Consider the following 18,972-nt stretch of genomic DNA (forward strand, 5'->3'; position numbering starts at 1 on the left):
TTTTTGCGTCCGAGTCGCCTGGTTTACAGAATCTGCCGTTAGTCCTGATCCGAAAAAAAGTCTTATTTTTATATCTATATTTGGGGAGCCCTATATTTTTTAAAATTAAAAACCCTTTCCTTTTCACCCGATTCCAATTGTCTGAAAAATGTCCTGATCGACCCAATTTCCGATCACGTGATCGGATCGGGGACATCCCTGGTCGTGCAAAACTCCCAGCAAACGTTAATCTTTTCCTTTCTAGTTTCCGTCCAGTGGAAGGAGCTTCCAGGAGGTTCAAGCTCAACTTAATGAAGTGGCAGCCAATCTCAACCAGTCAGCCAATGAGGTTGTTCAGGCATCACGAGCCACCACCCAAGACCTGGCCAAGGCCACGAGCAAGTTTGGACAGGATTTCAGCAACTTCTTAGAAGCTGGCGTTGACATGGCAGGAACATCACAAGTCAGTATGACAGTATCAAAATTGCCTCATTTATAAATGCAAACAATTTCATTCAAAATGAACCTGTGTTGTTTTTCTCCAGTCTAAAGAGGACAAGACACAAGTGGTGTCCAACCTCAAGACCATCTCAATGTCATCAAGCAAACTACTGCTGTCAGCCAAAGCACTGTCTACTGACCCCAACTCTCCCAATCTCAAGAACCAGCTTGCAGCCGCTGCTCGGTAACATTTGTCTTGATCTTTCCGTTTAATATAACTATTTTTTTTGTTCTTTTATCTCATTCGTCTACCTTTATATTCACAGGGCAGTTACAGATAGTATCAATCAGCTCATAACCATGTGCACTCAGCAAGCTCCGGGTCAAAAGGAGTGTGACAATGCCCTTCGAGAGCTGGAGGTACAACCACATATCAACTAGTATAATTTTCTTTTCTTGTCTCTTTGCTAGTTTGTATTATCCTGTTTTACTCACAACTTTTCATTTCAAAAAAAGGCATCACAAATCCATCCAAGAAATAATTGTATTTGATTGTTTCTACTACTCGGAACGAAATATTTAATTGGCCTGAGGCAAATGCTATGCTAGGACGCGACGATTCGGGTCATAGAAACGCCATAAAGAACTTAAACGCTACTTCAATGTCCATATTAAGGTCGTTTTCACAGGCTTAAACCCAGAATTACATTCATTAAATTGAAATAGCTTTCCATGGATTTTTTTCTCCCGACTTCCAATTCCGCGCGAGCGCCGACATCAGGCACAAGTTTACAACAGTAGAACCGATGTGATTTTCAAAATAAAGCATGTAGAGAAACAATTAGTATTTGACGTACTATTTCAGATAACTTATGGCAAATAGTGTGTAAATAATGAGCTATATATATGGCGTAAAACACTCAGGTGACTTGAAGTTCCGCTCTGAGACCCCCAATTTGGCTAAATTTCAAAATTGTCCTATATACATGTGTGATACATCATTGGAAAGCTTAAAATATCAATTTTCTGGGGGAAGAAAATTTTGTACTGGAGGGAATTAAAAAAAAAAAAAAATTTTTTTTTAAACAGCAAAACCCTAACTGGAGGTGAGGGCACGCGAGAGCATAAAAACGCCATGATTTTAACGAGATATTATCGCGTACTTGCCTCTTTTCGATCCAAAAACTCCATGTAGCATGTATCACCGAGTGTCAAGACACAGCTGTGAATGGCCACAGCCGGATTTTTGGGGGATTTTATGGGTGAAACATGGTAATATCACAAGGGTCGATGCAGAAATTGCAGACATCAAGGAATGGTCTAGATTTTCTTTTTCATATATTTACCATTTTAAATGGCTTTTTTTTTTTTTTTTTTTTTTCTTTGTTTGGATCGATTATCATCTAAAATACTGGGGGAAATGCAACAGTAACGGGAAAAATACAATTAAGCAATAGTTATGAGGTAGATATCCGTGACTTTTTTACTGACGCTAATTTTTTAATTGTGACGTAATTTGTTTAAACGTTTAAAATATGCGAGTGAATATTTTTTTTAAAGTCATTTTTTAAAACTAAATATTAGACATCAATTAATGATTATAAGCTAAAAATGACAGACATTTCGAATAATAAATACTATTACTTCTTTTCATGTCTAGGTTGAAACGAAAGCGGTTGAGCGACGTCTGTAAACGGGGGTTTTCAGGGTAAAACGGCCAAATTAAAAATAGTTCGGGGACTTAATGCGCCATGAATCTGCTATGGCATCATATTATAGACATACTGTTTTATTGAAAAAAAACAACCGTTCTTTTGGCTTAAAATACAGCAGTTTATTTTAAAGAGGGGTGCAAGAACAGAAACTACTTTTTCAGCCTTGTTTGTGTTTTCCTCCACATTCATTTAGATGTCTTGTTTAATTATCCAAATCATAAATTAGAATGTATCTTTAAATCTGCAAAAAAAAAAAAAAAAAAACTCGCTAGGTGTGGCGGCTTTTATTTTGGTGTGGCGGTGCGCCACAATCTTTTAAATGTTGGGTAAACCCTGGAGTTTAGGTAATTAATTTCTACATTTACAGCATCAGAACTAATTTCATCACAATTCTTCATTGTTTTCAAATGTCTAGTCTAGGGGTCAGCAACCCCTGGCTCTCAAAACCGTCTCATGCATCTCAGTTTCTATCAAATAAAGGAATATTTAATTAAAATTTATTCTAGTGCTTGCGAAAGAAAAGAACGAAAATGAACTTCCCTTTATTAAGCAGATTAAGTCAGGGCTACTGTTTTGAGTGTTTCAAAACAGAACACTCACACAGGTCATGAATTCGCCAACTATGTTAAGTCACGGTTGCTTATACTTCTACTTGGTGGTGGATAAAAATGTTAGCAATATGTAGTAATGTTGTTTCTTGTCTAGTCGGTGAGAGGGATGCTGGAGAACCCGACAGAAGCAGTCAATGAGCTCTCCTACTTTGATTGTATTGACAGTGTCATGGAAAACTCCAAGGTTAGACACACTTGGTTGACTATTCCTGTACTGTCGCAGGCTTTTTTACACTTTAAATCCAACTTTTTGTCTTCTGCTGCTTTATGTTGAAAGATCCTTGGTGAATCTATGGCGGGTATTTCCCACAATGCCAAAAACTCCAACCTGCCTGAGTTTGGCGACTCAGTCAGTTCTGGCTCCAAGGCCCTGTGTGGTTTGACAGAAGCTGCTGCACAAGTAAGAATTGGTTGGCGGAATGGTGGCACAATTTAGACTAGGAGTGTCCACATTTCTTCCACTGCGTACAAAAACTGACCTGATGTGTTATTTTTTTAGGCTGCCTATCTGGTTGGAGTTTCTGACCCCAACAGTACTGCTGGTCAGAAGGGTCTGGTAGATCCTGCTCAGTTTGCTCGAGCTAACCAGGCAATTCAGATGGCCTGCCAGAACTTGGTTGACCCAGGATGCACCCAGTCACAAGTAAAGACCATTTCAGCATTTCACCGATTTTCATGTTTTGTTTAATATAACATTTGATTTTATCTAATTTTCTATCCTTCCATAGGTGCTCTCTGCAGCCACCATTGTAGCCAAACACACGTCTGCACTATGTAATGCTTGCCGACTGGCTTCTTCTAAAACTCCCAACCCTGTTGCCAAGAGGCAGTTTGTGCAGTCAGCCAAAGAGGTGGCCAACACAACTGCCAACCTAGTGAAGTCAATTAAGGTTTGTCATATACATTTTATGGTGTTGATTAGAACTGGGTCATAATCAGAGGTGGGTAGAGTAGCCAAAAATTTTACTCGAGTAGCGTTACTTCAAAATAATATTACTCAAGTAAATTAAGAATAGCGATCCAAAAAAATGTACTCAAGTTCAAGTTAAAAAGTATTTGGTGAAAAGAATACTCAAGTAAAGAGTAACATTGTGAGTAACTGCTAACATTTTTGTTTGATTTTTTTTTTTTTCAACAATGGCATTTTATTTTCTCAACACAAAATTATCTATGATGCTGTATAACATGTCACGTGCTAATTCAAATTTTCAGTCGGCCATAAACTTTCAGTTAGTGCAATAAACAATTAGCAAATAGGCACTTCAACATAGTAATATGTAGTAATACATTTAAAACATTTTTAATAAGTCTTTCAGGTGGTTTTCTCATTCGCGTAGATCTTCTCAGTGGTTCTGTCATTGGAGATGATACAGGTCGGCTCAGGTGGTTGTGTGTCACTTTGTTGTTCAGCTCCAGCATCCTGACTCTCTGTAGCCGTATGACCCTTTAACAGACTCTATTTCTTCTCAATCTGTGTCCATCCTCTGTCTCAACAATGAAAGATCTCTGACTGATTTTACTGAGCACAGAAAGCTTTTCTGTCCCAACAATCCTGTCCTTCGATCCTTACATTTTCATTCACCAAGAAAGGTTCCTGATAGGTTTTGTTTGTTTTCTCCTTGTGTGACTTGTCCCTGTGATTGCCCATTGATTTCACCTGTTGTGCTTGCCCCTAGTGTATCCTCAAACCTGCATCCTCCTGTGTCACCCACCTGTTCCTCGTTGACTCGTTACCCTGCCTCTGTGTCTATATAAGCTCCCCGTTTTTGTTGAGTCTTGCGCGACATTGCCAATGTTCATGTCCACGTTCTGGTCAGCATTATTCTAGTCTATCCAAGCCCTCGTGTTCCAAGTTAGGTTTTTTTTTTTTTTTTTTTTTTAAACCTGTCTTTTGTTATTGACAGTTTTTTTTTTTGCCTCTGTGCTTTCTTTGGATCACCACAGCCTTTGTTTTGTATTTTATTTTTTGTTGGCTTTAATTAAATCATTTTTGCACCGTTCATCTGCCTCGCCTCCCTTTCCCTGCATTTGGGTCCACCTGCCTGCCCGCGTTACTTGACAGTTCCAAGCATCTGGTTGTTTTTATCATATGCCATTTTCTGCCTGTGTTTGAGCCGTTTATTGTTGTCAGTCCAGTTTTTGTTTTCACACCCGTAACCTGACCCGGATTAAGCGGTAGATGATGGATGGATGGAAGGAACTGTTGTTATAATTATACTGTACAATAACCCAGTACATAACCCCATTAAGCCAAAGAAATACAATAAAAGGGGAAAAATCATTGAAATGCAGCGAGTGAAAAAAAAACTGACAGAAATGAAGCATTATTCGTCCAAAGAGCATGAGTGCCTTCTAGTGGAGAAAATAGTTCCAAGTTTGAATAGTAAATAGTTCCTTCATAGTTACTATTATGAAATTTCCGTGGTCAATCGGCGCCAAATAAAACTTGGTGGAGAGGTTTAAATCTACCTCTGGTGTTATTCAGGCAATACAAAGAGAAATATTTAAATTAGGGCTGTCAAAATTAACGGGTGGTAATTATTTTTTTAAATTAATCACGTTAAAATATTTGACGCAATTAACGCACATGCCCAGCTCAAACTGATTAAAATGACAGCACAGTGCAATGCCAAATTGTTACTTGTGTTTTTTGGAGTTTTGTTGCCCTCTGCTGGCGCTTGGGTGCGACTGATTTTATGGGCTTAAGCACCCATGAGCATTGTGTATTGACATCAACAATGGCGGGCTACTAGTTTATTTTTTGATTGAAAATTTTACAAATTTTATTGAAACGAAAACATTAAGAGGGTTTTAATATAGAATTTCTATAACTTGTACTAACATTTATCTTTTAAGAACTACAAGTCTTTCTATCCATGGATTGCTTTAACAGAATGTTAATAATGTTAATGTCATCTTGATTTATTGTTATAATAAACAAATACAGTACTTATGTACCGTATGTTGAATGTATATATCCATCTTGTGTCTTAACTTTCCATTTCAACAATATTTTACAGAAAAATATGGCATATTTTATAGATGGTTTGAATTGCGATTAATTACGATTAATTCATTTTTAAGCTGTAATTAACTTGATTAAAATTTTTAATCGTTTGACAGCCCTAATTTAATTATATTATTTTCCGGCTAATGAGTCCACATTTATTTAATAGTTTGGTTGGGCCTTCTGGTGCGCCATATGTGTTTGTTTTTTTCCCCCCACACTGATGTAGCGTTGTTTAGGCTCTCGTTGTCCGAGTAACTAATTTCACGTTGTTAACAAATGCCTATTTAGCCTGTTGCTATCGATTTTATTGTTATTACTATGGCATATTTGGTCTCCGATAATTAGAATCCCTCCTCCTAGAAATTGTGTTTACTCCAGTATGACTTGTATGTTTTTTTTTCCTCTTCATTGTGCGGTTTTTGCTTAGTGCGACTTATAGACCGAAAAATACGGTAAATAGTAGTACTGTATTTAACATGATAATAAGCTCGTAAATGTTCATTATATCATTGTAGGCTTTGGATGGAGCCTTCAATCAAGAGAACAGGGAAAAGTGTAAGGCTGCGACTGGTCCTCTCATTGAAGCTGTGGACAACCTAACAGCTTTTGCCTCCAACCCAGAATTTGCCAGCATTCCAGCTCAGATAAGCCCTGAGGTTAGTTCAATCTTGAATGTTGCACGAATTAGTGGAAGCACTTTTAATTATCACACGAAAAAAAAAAACCATTAGACTAGAGCAGTGGTTCTTAACCTTGCTAAAGGTACCGAACCCCACGGGTTTCACAGGTGCATTCACCGAACCCTTCGGATTTACGTAATAAAACTTTTTTTTTTTAAAGAATTCAAAACCTAGCAAAGTAACATCTAATTCCTGTTCAAAATTCTTCCAGATTTGTAATTTACTTCAAATAATTTTGATTTATTTTCATGTTGGTAAGTGGAATTAAACTCATTTCATTTCACGCTGACTTTTTTTTGTTTTGTTTTCATGTCGACATTCTCGTTTTATTGTCGCATGAATGGTTGTTCGTTTCCTTGTGCCCTGTGATTGGCTGGCAATCGATTCAGGGTGTACCTTGCCTACTGCACATAGTTAGCTGGGATTGGCTCCAGCACCCCCGTGCCCCTTGTGAGGATAAGCGCCTCGGAAAATGAATGAATGAATGAATCCTTGCATCAAATACTGTTTTCATAGAGTAAAATGATGCCATTTATTTACTGTATTCTTAATTATCCACGCAGTTCACGCTGTCTGTTTGTCTGGTATACTTCCTCGTACCAAGTGCTAGTCAACCTTCCACTGAGCAAACTGATTTCTCCTCCTATTAGATAGAGGGCTAGCATTTGAAAGAAATGAAATAAAGCCTGTAAATTGAGGGCAAACCAGTCCAAAACCTGGTCTAAAACGCCACTTTACCTAGATTTAGTCAGCGTACAAAATAGGGCTCTGCGTTTCTTAACCTTCACCGAACCCCTGAGGCTTATTCACCGAACCCTTGGGGTTCGATCGACCTCCAGTTAAAAACCACTGGGCTAGAGTTACATCTCTAACTGTACATGATTTAATTTTAGGGTCATGCTGCCATGGAGCCTATCGTAGTAGCAGCAAAGACTATGCTGGAAAGTTCAACTGGCCTGATTCAGACCGCGCGCTCTTTGGCCGTCAACCCTAAAGACCCACCCAAGTGGTCCGTGCTGGCTGGACACTCAAGAACTGTATCTGATTCCATCAAGAAACTCATAACCAACATGAGGTAGAAACTTACTATTTTTTCATTACCATACCTGATACATGAGGGAATGTCTGTCCTGCCTATCTAATGCTCTTCTCCATTGAATGGAAATCAGTATCAGTTGATATATTTTTAGCTGAAACTCCACCCCCAAAAAGTACCAGTACAGTGGTACCTCGACTTACGAACTTCTGTACTAACGTTATTTTCAGGTTCTGACACATCTAGATAGGAAAGTATTGCCTCTTGTTATGAAAGAAATTTCTGGTTGCGAGAGGCAAAAATACCATACAATACTGTAAAAGATACGTATGTACTTTCTGCTTTTAATTGTCGCACCATAAGATCATGCTGCCCTTTTGGTCTTAATCTTTTCCTTTCAACTTCAGTATGCTGCTCTCCTATTGGTCTATTGTTGATGATGTTTCAAATTGGGTGTCGCAGTATGATGACACGCACAGTTGCGATTGTGTTATTGTTACTGCAGCGGGTCGACGTCTGAGCCAAATGAGCACAAGGCTCCTCGTGTTTTTGTCTCACAAAGAGTTTTTTTTTTTTTTTTTTTTTAAGGCCAAAGACTGTTCATTACATTAGTAGCATATTAGAGCATAGGCTTCCTCACGTTTTTGTGTCATAAAGAATGAGATCGTCGATAGCGCTATTGACCGACCATCACCGTCCAAATATTAAAATGACCGGAATTTCCCCGTGACGCAGGGAATTTTTCAAATGACCCTCCCAAAGTTTCGCATTCGCCTGTAAATGCTGGTTTTTTGAAGAAAAAAAAAATCAAAATTTATTTAGTCCTCCAATTTTGACCAAATCGCATCATTTACGCATAAAAAATTCCAGGTAACGGTATAAAAGTTGTATACAGAATTGACCGAAAACTTACAGCTCCCCAAATTGTCCCATTCATTTTTTGTTGTTGTCTTTTTTTATTATGACAAAACAGTGAACAGGAAAGGGTTATGAGGAAACAGAAGAAAAGAGACACAAGCAACAACAAGAAATACATTGAACGTCTACACTGACTACTAATATGTTGGTGTTATCGTCAGCTAGATGTATTTCCGGATGACACCATGTGGGGGGCCTGTTGACCAGGGAATGTGGGGGACGATGGTGGGGGAGTCTATAAGCTAAGAAATTGAAAGGGGTAGAGTGTACACAAATCAGCTCCGTGATCTAGAACCTAGTAATTGTGTGAATCCCTTGTGAGTGTAAGCCTGTTGGCGACCGACCCAACGCCGCCCCATCGCCAATCACGGCACCGAGACCCCCCACCCAAGCTCGCCCTATCACATCCAGCCGCACGTGAGCCCCACCAAGCGTGCGACAGCCACGCAGACGAACGGAGATGCCACGCGGCCCCCACCCAGCCAGCCAGGGGAGGGAGGGCAGCCTTTGGGGGGGGGGGGGGGGGGGGGGTTCACCGCAGCCCATCCCTCCTCCCGCAGCCCAGCAAAGGAGCCATCACCCCCCACCCGCGCACCCTTCAACCGGCCTTCAGGGATGGCAAGAGGGGAGGTGCGCCAATCCCAAAGTGTGGGACCCACCTACCATTCATGTCCCATTCATTTCTAATGGGATGCTATTGACAGCATTTACGTCCAAATTTCCCATTCATATTCATATTAGGGATGTGCTATCAAAGGCACCCCACGATTTGATTCGATTACGATTCATGGTGCTTCGATTTTATAATTGAACGGTGATCACAGTATTGACGATGATCACGATTATCAGGATTATCGATGCATTATACATGATTAATTAATAATGTAGCCAAACAAATTTATGTCCATTATTTATTTACAATATCCTAATGATTCAACAGGAACGATGGAAACCTGCCCATAGAACAAAAAGCTGCCCTTAAGCTGCTTTTTTTTTTCTTTTTAACAAGAAAGTGCAAAAACATTTACCTTTTCAAAGGCAGTAGTTATTTCTCAACATGCCTATACAACACAAAGCTGACCTTAAGCTGCTCTTTTTCACAAGAAAGTGGAAAAGCATTAGCTGTTTCAAAAGCAGTACTTATTTCTCTCAACAATACAATAAAATTTACACTGGTGGAATGAATTCCACATTTTCTGGAAACAAAGTGCCTTTAGAAATAAGACTACATTTAACCAATATACATACTTTGTTTTCACAGAATTCTGTAATATTTCGCATGTTTGTGGTGTTACCGCTGTACTCAATTGTGTTTTTACACATTCTGCATCTGGAGTAACTTTTGTACACCACTAAATACATGTTAGCGAATTCGCTAATTAGCATAGCGCTCAGTGCTAACTAGTTACATCTCAAAAACAACAACAATAAAGGCTAAACAGTACAAGAGGGATTGTGTACTCACCTCTAATAGACCCACACAGGACTTTGCAACACACTAGGGACATTTTCCAATTAACAAGACTTGAACCTACTGCTGGACAACTGAAAGACAAGGAGCAACGAACGGTCTCTCCTCCCCTCTCACTCTAAAAAATAACTTGCGTACAGAAGAGTTCTTGCCTGTCTCATACACAAATTTATTTTCGAGTCTTTTGAACAGGGGTAAATCTCGCTCAGTAACTTCCACTGCAGCCATCCTAAAGCATCCTAGGGGTGTCTTGAATTTCTTTCCGCGAGCAGCGGCTGTGGTAAAGTTATTTGGGAAAGTAATCGTTTTTGAACATATGAATTGTAATCGAATCGTCACGTGTCAAATCTCGATGAAACTAATAAACGGTGTATTGACACTCCGCTAACTCATATGATAATAAATAACAGAATATTTAGGGTTGTCAATTTTTTTCTTGGCAAACATGAAATGAACTTTTGTGTGTTTTTTTTTTTAATCAGCAGTAGTTTTTACTTAATACTCTCCTGTAGATTAATGTTTTTAGTACGGTGTATCACGAACAACAGTGACATTTAACTGAGGCCAGTCCGCTGTATTCTCCTCTAATAGTTTCTATCTTGATTGATTCCATCAGAGAAAAGGCTCCTGGTCAGAGGGAGTGTGACGATGCCATTGAGGTTCTGAATGGCTGCATCCGTGAAGTTGACCATGCTTCTCTTGCTGCCATCAGCCAGCAATTAACACCCCGGGAAGATATTTCCATGGAGGTAAACACGAGCTTGGCTATGAATCGATGATGTTCTTTGCGGTGCCTGTACTGTTAAAATTAAAACGGAAGAGCAAAATGCTTCAATGTGGCACAACATCCTGTGATTGATGATCTTAAACCCATTGTGTTGTGTGTTGCAGGCCCTTCATGAGCAGATGGCTGCCTCAGTCCATGAGATTAGCAATTTAATCGAACCAGTTGCTGTGGCTGCTCGCTCTGAGGCCTCCCAGTTGGGCCACAAGGTAAGACTCAAGCATTGTCACCATGATGGAACTATGTTTTTAGCATAGAATTCATAACCTATTGACATGACATGGGAAACGGGGCCGATTCGTCGGGGGCCTATTTTCAAAAACTTCAAATTCAAATATTTTCAAAACCAAAGCTGCTACTGACCTAAAACCAAAACAGGCACCTACCTAAGCCATATATGAGTCTCCATTAGCAGCGGCATCAAAAAAATCATAGTTGATCCCTTAAAAAATCCTGATTAATTATTGTTTTATATAAGTATAACACAACTTAAAATGGCTATAAAAGTGATTTTGCACTAGATGCACAAAAATCACCAAATGCGGAGATAATCACCTACATTTTCAAGATCAATAGCAATATTTAACATATCATTTCAGTTTTTAACCAAAATAGCAACTTATATTTTTTTTATTTACTGCAAGTTTTCAACAGCTAATAAATTACTCAATTTAACCTCAGAAACTTAATACTTGAGGAAAACATGCAGAATTAATTATAAATAATATGTAAATAGATTATTAATAAATTCTATATACAATCACAACTTATTATAGAATAGAATAGCTCTTTATTATTTTTTATACACTATATACTGTTAGCAAATGAGGCTAGCGGCCGCTTGACGTAAACAGAGATTTTCTTGCGAAAATTCTTGTGAATAAATGCTTAAATCCCTGAATTCTTCTTAGATATAGATGTAAAACAGTCTCGATTGTTGGTTTAAAGCAAAGAAACCGTGCAGTTAGCGTTTATTTTACGTATATATTTCGAAGTACAATGCTACTCTGTTAGCGAATGAGGCTAGCAGCCGCCTGACGTAAACAGAGCTTTTGTTGCGAAAATTCTTGTGAATAAATGCTTAAATCCCCGAATTCCTCATACATATGGACCTAAAACAGTCTCGATTCTTGGTTAACAGCAAAGAAGCCGTGCAGTTAGCGTTTACTTTACGTATATACTATATGTCGAAGTACAATGCTACTCTGTTAGCAAATGAGTCTAGTGGCCGCCTGACGTTATCAGAGTTTTCCGGCGAAAATTCTTGTGAATAAATGCTTAAATCCCTGAATTATTTATAGACATGAACGTAAAACATTCTCGCTTCTTGGTTAAAAGCAAAGAAACTGCAGTTAGCGTTTATTTTACGTATATATGTCGAAGTACAATGCTACTCTGTTAGCGAATGAGGATAGCAGCCGCCTGACGTAAACAGAGCTTTTCTGACAAAAATTCTTGTGAATAAATGCCTAAATTACCGAATTTGTCATAGATATGGACGTTAAACAGTCTCGATTCTTGGTTAAAAGCAAAGAAACTGTGCAGTTAGCGTTTATTTTATGCATATATGTCGAAGTACAATGCTACTCTGTTAGTAAATGAAGCTAGTGGCCGCCTGACGTTATCAGAGCTTTTCTGGCAAAGATTCTTGTGAATTAATGCTTAAATCCCTGAATTATTTATAGAAATGGACGTAAAACAGTCTCGATTCTTGGTTAAAAGCAAAGAAACCGTGCAGTTAGCGTTTATTTTACGTATATATGTCGAAGTACAATGGCACTCTGTTAGCAAATGAGGCTAGTGGCCGTCTGACGTTATCAGAGCTTTTCTGGTGAAAATTATTGTGAATAAATGCTTAAATCCCTGAATTATTTATAGATATGGACGTAAAACAGTCTCGATTCTTGGTTCAAAGCAAGGAAACCGTGCAGTTAGCGTTTATTTTACGTATATATGTCGAAGTACAACTCTACTCTGTTAGCAAATGAGGATAGCGGCCGCCTGACGTAAACAGAGCTTTTCTGGTGAAAATTGTTGTGAATAAATGCTTAAATCCCTGAATTTTTCAGAGATCTAGATGTTAAAACAGTCTTGATTCTTGGTCAAAAGCAAAAAAACGTGCAGTTACCATTTATTTCGCGTAAATATTGCCAACTATCAGGCTAGTCAGTTACGAAAATTAGCCGCCTCCATGTGTAAACAAAGCAGAAATTTCCTGCGAATAAATGCTTCAGTCACTGAATTCTTTGTAGATATGGACGTAAAACTGTCTCGATTCTTTGTTAAAAGAGCAAAAAACTGAGCAGTTACGCATCTATTTTACGTATATATTTCAAAGAATGACGCCAATGCCGTAGCGGTTCCCATTCTCCCATTGATATTTTTCAAAACGTTTCAAAATGCATGCATGATATGAAAAATATAATATTTAACTTGAATCATCGAACGAATCACTCCTGAGACAGTCCTTCCTGTTTGTATGCGGTACAGCCTTTGTAGTTCTTCAGAAATCCGAGCTTGAATGTAAATGAAGCTTTGCCCCCTCTGATAAGGCGTGACGCAAAGAATAACAAAGTGTCACGTCAATAGGTAATGAAGAGTATGGTTTTTAGCTTGTTGAATGATTGTCCCCACTCCCTCAACAGGTTTCTCAAATGGTCAGTTACTTTGAGCCCCTCATCATGGCAGCTATTGGCACAGCATCCAAGATACTCAGCAGCCAACAGCAGATGGCTGTCTTAGACCAAACTAAAACTCTAACAGAGTCGGCTCTGCAGATGCTCTACACTGCCAAGGAGGCTGGAGGAAACCCCAAGGTAAAAAAAGCTTGCACAGTACCACAACCAAATGAGACTGAAATGAATAATTGTGAACAAACAATGGAAAAACTGTGACACCTAGTGTCTTTATCAGGATACTACACTCATAGGCGCCACAGATTTTATTTTATTGAACCACAAACAACGCCAAATATGTTTTCCTTATCCAGGCAGCTCACATGCAGGAGGCTCTGGAGGAGTCGGTGCAGATGATGAAGGAAGCGGTCGATGATTTGGGGGCCACTCTGGCTGAAGCAGCCAGTGCGGCGGGTGCCGTGGGTGGCATGGTGGACTCAATCAACGACGCCATCAATAAAATGGAAGACGCACCTACACTTGAACCTGAGGGTAGCTTTGTGGACTACCAAACTACAATGGTTAAGACGGCAAAGGCCATTGCTGTCACAGTGCAAGAGATGGTATGGCATTTTGTGTGAAATTATAGCTCATAGTTAGCTTGTTATGAGAAAACTCGTCATGAGTTGAGGAAGTGTAATAATAATAATGTACTATATGACTTCATTTTTTTTATCACTACCCAAGTTATTCTTATGTGTGAAATAGTATTTTTTGTAGAATATGTTTTTAAAAGTTAATTCTCAGCAAAGGTGTGAGAGTACAACAGCAAACTGTAAAAGTGTCAGTAGCGCGGGAAGTGGGGTGCTGAGGGTGCTGAAGCACCCCTTGGTGTTGGTAGAAAAAAAAAGTTTTTGCAGGCTTAAATATTTTTTTTTTAAATAAATTGAAACAATATTAATGCAATAGTACATTTAACTTTGTGGATTAAATATATACCATAATTTTCGGACTAAAAGCCGCTACTTTTTTCCTTCATTTTGTATCCTGCAGCTTATTGGTTGATTTATTTGGGTTAATAGGTAACACTTTATTTGACAGTGGCATCATAAGACTGTCAAAGGACTGTCATAATTATGATATGACACGATCATGGGCATTACTGAATGCTTATGACTGATGTCATTAAGTATCATCCGGGAAATTATGTCATTAACGCCATTTATGTCGAGCTCGGATATTTTACATCCATTCAAAAGTGAGTTAATTTGCCAGACAACACTAAATGACATCTGTTATAAACATTCATTAATGCTCCTGACAGTGTTGTGTCATAATTATGATTGTCTAGTGACAGTCTTATGGCGCCGCTGTTAAATAAAGTTTTACCAAATTCCATAAGTAGCAATTAATGAAACAACTAGAACAGTAACTGAAGAAATAATTAGCACAGAAGATGAATTTTGATTGTCATTTACATCTGTAGCGCTGCAATGCATGCTAGGAGGCATGTTGGACAACAACAGTGTTGACAGCAGGTGGCAGCAGAGGTTGACTGGCTCCCCCAAGGGAGCAGTGATGGCCAAATGAAGCTTCTTGAACCAGTGAAGCATTGCAGCCAATTGGTTCAAAGCTACATGGTGGTTCATTTGGTCTAATGACAGTCGTATGATGCCACTGTCAAATAAAGTATCACCGGTTAATATCTTTTGGTGTGAATATCCCATATTACAGTGAGGACAGCTGCGGCTTATAGTCCAGTGCGGCTTATATATGAAGAAATGCCATTTTCGTGTCAAATTTGGTGAGTGGCGGTTTATAGTCAGGTGTGCCTTATAGTGCGAAAATTATGGTATGTTGAAAAAGTTTTTTTTTTTTTTTGGTCATTAACACCACTTGACACCTTGCTTGATACCGGGTCAGGTTGAGTAGTGCGCTATTGAAACGGAAAACTGTCGACAGAGGTGTTAAAACGGCAAAAAAAAACATATTAGTGATTTTTTTTCTTTACAAAAGCAGCGACATTTCTAAAATTCAATTATTGGTCGAAAATGAAGATGATTTGTTGTCTTCAAATGGGTAAGACATGCTTGCCCTGTAGCCAAATTGTTTGTTGTTGCTGTTGAATATTCGTGTGCAATATATTTTAGTGTTGTGAAAAGGGGGCGTTAAACCTGGGCTCATTGGCCCCTTTGGTTTTTAAAAGTGTTCGTTCGTCATTGCGCCGTTTTATTTCAAGTACAAAAACTCCAAAACATACTGTAGGTGAACTAGAAAGCTGTCTTTGTAGTAGCCTAGTAGTGGTAGTACGTAAACTATAGTATGTGTTTTGTCATTGTGCAAACCTTGTACGGAGAAAAGGTGCAAGCATGACACATACTGACCGAAATGGCCTTTTGCCACTGAAAGACTTATTGCCCGATGCAGTCAAATTTATATAATATCTAAACAAGTATTTTTGTTTGGTTGTTTTTTTTAGGTGACCAAGTCAAATACCAACCCCGATGACCTTGGCGGACTGGCCAACCAGCTGACTAATGAGTTCGGAAATCTAGCCAATGAGGCTAAATATGCAGCTATAACTGCAGAGAATCATGAAGTAAAAAACCTAAGATTTCAGTCACTTTGCATTTTGTCTTTTTAATCTCATTTTCATGTTATAAATACATTTCTTCCAGATTGGTTCTCATATAAAGAAGCAGGTGGGTGAACTGGGTTTCAGCTGCACTGGTCTGGTGACCAAAGCCGGAGCTCTGCAGTGCAGCCCCAATGATTCATTCACCAAGAAGGAGCTGATTGAAAGTGCTCGTAAAGTTTCAGAGAAGGTCAGTTTTGCCTGTTGTCATACTTTTTGATTTATTAAACTGTCAGAGCTTCAAGAACTCTAATAGAACCATCTTCTTGTAGGTTTCACATGTGCTGGCAGCTCTCCAGGCAGGTAACCGTGGCACCCAGGCCTGCATTACTGCAGCCAGTGCTGTATCTGGAATCATTGCCGACCTTGACACCACCATCATGTTTGCCACTGCTGGGACACTAAATAGAGAGAATTCAGAGACCTTTGCAGACCACAGGTAGTTTTCAGTACATAAATACATGACCACACTTTTTCCTTATCTGTCATAAGCATTCAGTAATACCCATGATAGTGTCATGTCATAATTATGAGGGTCTGATGAATAGGCGGAGTTTGACTTTTGGGGCGGGGGGGGGGGGGGGGGGGGTACAACATGTTGATGACACCGAAACGCAGTGTCAGCAATAAAATTAACTTACAAGAATATTTACAATAATAAGTTGAAAATGAGCGTTTTTTGTTTCCGATCATTCTTGAGGGGAATTCTGAATCAGGTTGCTTAGACAATACTTTACGCCAAGATCGTCATCCATTGAATATGGTACACCCGCCTGTGTCGTGCCAGTGTAGTTACCCCAGTCAAAAATTGTATCCCCTGGGCGGAGCCATATGGAGGTAGATTTGTGTCTTTATTATTCATACAAAAAAAAGTTGTTTCACTCCAAATATATATTTTCAACCAAAAAATAGTCGCTCCAATCAAAAAAAAAAAAAAAAAAAGTGTTTGAATGCAAATATATATTTGAAACTCAAAAAACTAAAAAAAAATGCATGTAAAAGCTATTTTTCTTTGATTTATTATTATTATTTTTTTAATAATTCAAGCAACTTTTTTGATTGAAGTAATGTTGCTTTGTGTTTGGGCCACATTTTGGCAAGGACATTTTTGTCTTTATTATTCAATCAAATAATAAGTTGCTTTTAAAAAAAAAAAAATCAAAAAGAAAAATCACTTCAATCAAAAAAAGAATGGGAAAAAATTATCAAAAATTATCGCGTTAACGGGCGGTAATTAATTTTTTAAATTAATCACGTTCAAAAATTTGACACAATTAACACACATGCCCCGCTCAAACAGATTAAAATGACAGCACAGTGCAATGCCAACTTGTTACCTGTGTTTTTTGGGAGTTTTGTCGCCCTCTGCTGGCGCTTGGGGGCGACTAATTTTATGGGCTTAAGCACCCATGAGCATTGTGTAATTATTGACATCAACAATGGCGGGCTACTAGTTTATTTTTTGATTGAAAATTATACAAATTTTATTAAAACGAAAACATTAAGAGGGTTTTTAATATAAAATTTCTATAACTTGTACTAACATTTATCTTTTAAGAACTACAAGTCTTTCTATCCATGGATCGCTTTAACAGAATGTTAATAATGTTAATGCCATCTTGTTGATTTATTGTTATAATAAACAAATACTGTACTTATGTACCGTATGTTGAATGTATATATCCATCTTATCTTTTCATTCCAACAATTTACAGAAAAATATGCGATTAATTACGATTAATTAATTTTTAAGCTGTAATTAACTCAATTAAAAATTTTAATGGTTTGACAGCCCTAGAAAAAAATATTTGAGATTGAAAAATTTGCATTTGAACACTTAATGTTTCATTGTAAAAGTTTTCTTTGATATTATGAGTAGGACATTTGTGTCTAAATCATTCAATCCCCGAAAAATAATTTTGACCCATTATAAAAAATATATATTCTTTGTTAATTTCATTCATTTCATTTGTAGTAGTTTTATTGCTTTACAACTTTTTTATGTATAGGAAATTTAATTACATGCAATGACACTTTTCGGCCACCTTAAAATCCGCTTATGGTCTGATGACGCCGCCTTCAAATGAAGTGCTGCCTATTAACCCAAATAAATCATCAAATAAGCCGCACTGGACTATAAGCCGCAGGATTCAAAATGAAGGAAAAAAGTAGCGGCTTGTAGTCTGGAAATTACGGTAATAATGCATTTTTTAGTTACCACTCAATACTGTACATTCTCCATAACTCTAGTAGTGATCAATGATAACTCGAACGTATCCGCCGTCTGACTGCGTTCACCGAACCGGGATGCCCGTTCATCACGACGAATACAAAGACCGTTACGCTCTTAATTTATACAGTACAATATATATTTTTTGGTGTGAGGGGGGCTCAAACTGTTTGAGCTGTATTTCAGTCGCCACAATACTATTTCTGTGTGGATGACAAATACAAAGAGCTTCTCTTGTGTTAAAATAGCAAGAGCGGCATTATGTAGGATCATGTGTCATAAAAATGTTTAGCACATTTGTGCTAGCTGCCAATTGTCCCAATTTAGAATGTCCAGTTGAAAGTTCAAGTTGGTATTTCATTGAGGGAGATGGTTTATTCATGGATTTAGTAATATTTTGTTCTTGGCGTTTATCAAGAGATATGAAATTATGAAAGTGTTGAGAAATCCAAAATGATCTTGTTGGACAGAGAAGTGAACAGAAATGGAAAGTCTAAATTTAGTCATCTTTTTTGTTCTGCTTGATGTTAATGATTGCCTATTAACTGTTAATTTGGTGTGAGAGCCGTAGTGTAACATAACTGAATCCCATTTAGCTACTGCATTCGTAGCTCAAACGGTTAGCTCGTTTAAATCAGGGCTAAAAATGATGCTGTTTACCACAGCCAGTGTTGTCACAGATTACTTGAAAAAGTAATTTAATTACTGATTACGCCTAAAAAAGTTACTTTACTGATTACTTTATTATCAAAGTAACTAATTTACTTCAGAAGTAATTTATTGGTTACTTTTTACCAATTTTTCTCCCTTTGCTACCACAACATAAGAATGAAAGCAGAAAAATGTC

The 18,972-nt window shown here is 38.1% G+C and overlaps 1 protein-coding gene across 4 annotated transcripts in view; it reads left to right on the forward strand.

Moving 5' to 3' along the window:
- tln1 (talin 1) overlaps positions 1 to 18,972 on the forward strand; it is a 131,840-nt gene that overhangs the window by 84,064 nt on the left and 28,804 nt on the right. For all 4 annotated transcript variants that reach the window (XM_057818300.1, XM_057818297.1, XM_057818299.1 and 1 more), the window contains 16 exons: positions 245 to 442; positions 525 to 664; positions 747 to 840; positions 2,841 to 2,930; positions 3,024 to 3,146; positions 3,246 to 3,389; positions 3,475 to 3,636; positions 6,272 to 6,412; positions 7,330 to 7,511; positions 10,478 to 10,610; positions 10,753 to 10,854; positions 13,291 to 13,461; positions 13,635 to 13,883; positions 15,740 to 15,859; positions 15,939 to 16,085; positions 16,168 to 16,334. In XM_057818300.1, coding sequence (XP_057674283.1) covers positions 245 to 442; positions 525 to 664; positions 747 to 840; positions 2,841 to 2,930; positions 3,024 to 3,146; positions 3,246 to 3,389; positions 3,475 to 3,636; positions 6,272 to 6,412; positions 7,330 to 7,511; positions 10,478 to 10,610; positions 10,753 to 10,854; positions 13,291 to 13,461; positions 13,635 to 13,883; positions 15,740 to 15,859; positions 15,939 to 16,085; positions 16,168 to 16,334 — 2,363 coding nt within the window. The remainder of the gene's footprint in view (positions 1 to 244; positions 443 to 524; positions 665 to 746; positions 841 to 2,840; positions 2,931 to 3,023; positions 3,147 to 3,245; positions 3,390 to 3,474; positions 3,637 to 6,271; positions 6,413 to 7,329; positions 7,512 to 10,477; positions 10,611 to 10,752; positions 10,855 to 13,290; positions 13,462 to 13,634; positions 13,884 to 15,739; positions 15,860 to 15,938; positions 16,086 to 16,167; positions 16,335 to 18,972) is intronic.

The sequence above is a fragment of the Corythoichthys intestinalis genome, chromosome 17 (assembly GCF_030265065.1).
Source record: "Corythoichthys intestinalis isolate RoL2023-P3 chromosome 17, ASM3026506v1, whole genome shotgun sequence".
Taxonomy (NCBI): Eukaryota; Metazoa; Chordata; class Actinopteri; order Syngnathiformes; family Syngnathidae; genus Corythoichthys; species Corythoichthys intestinalis.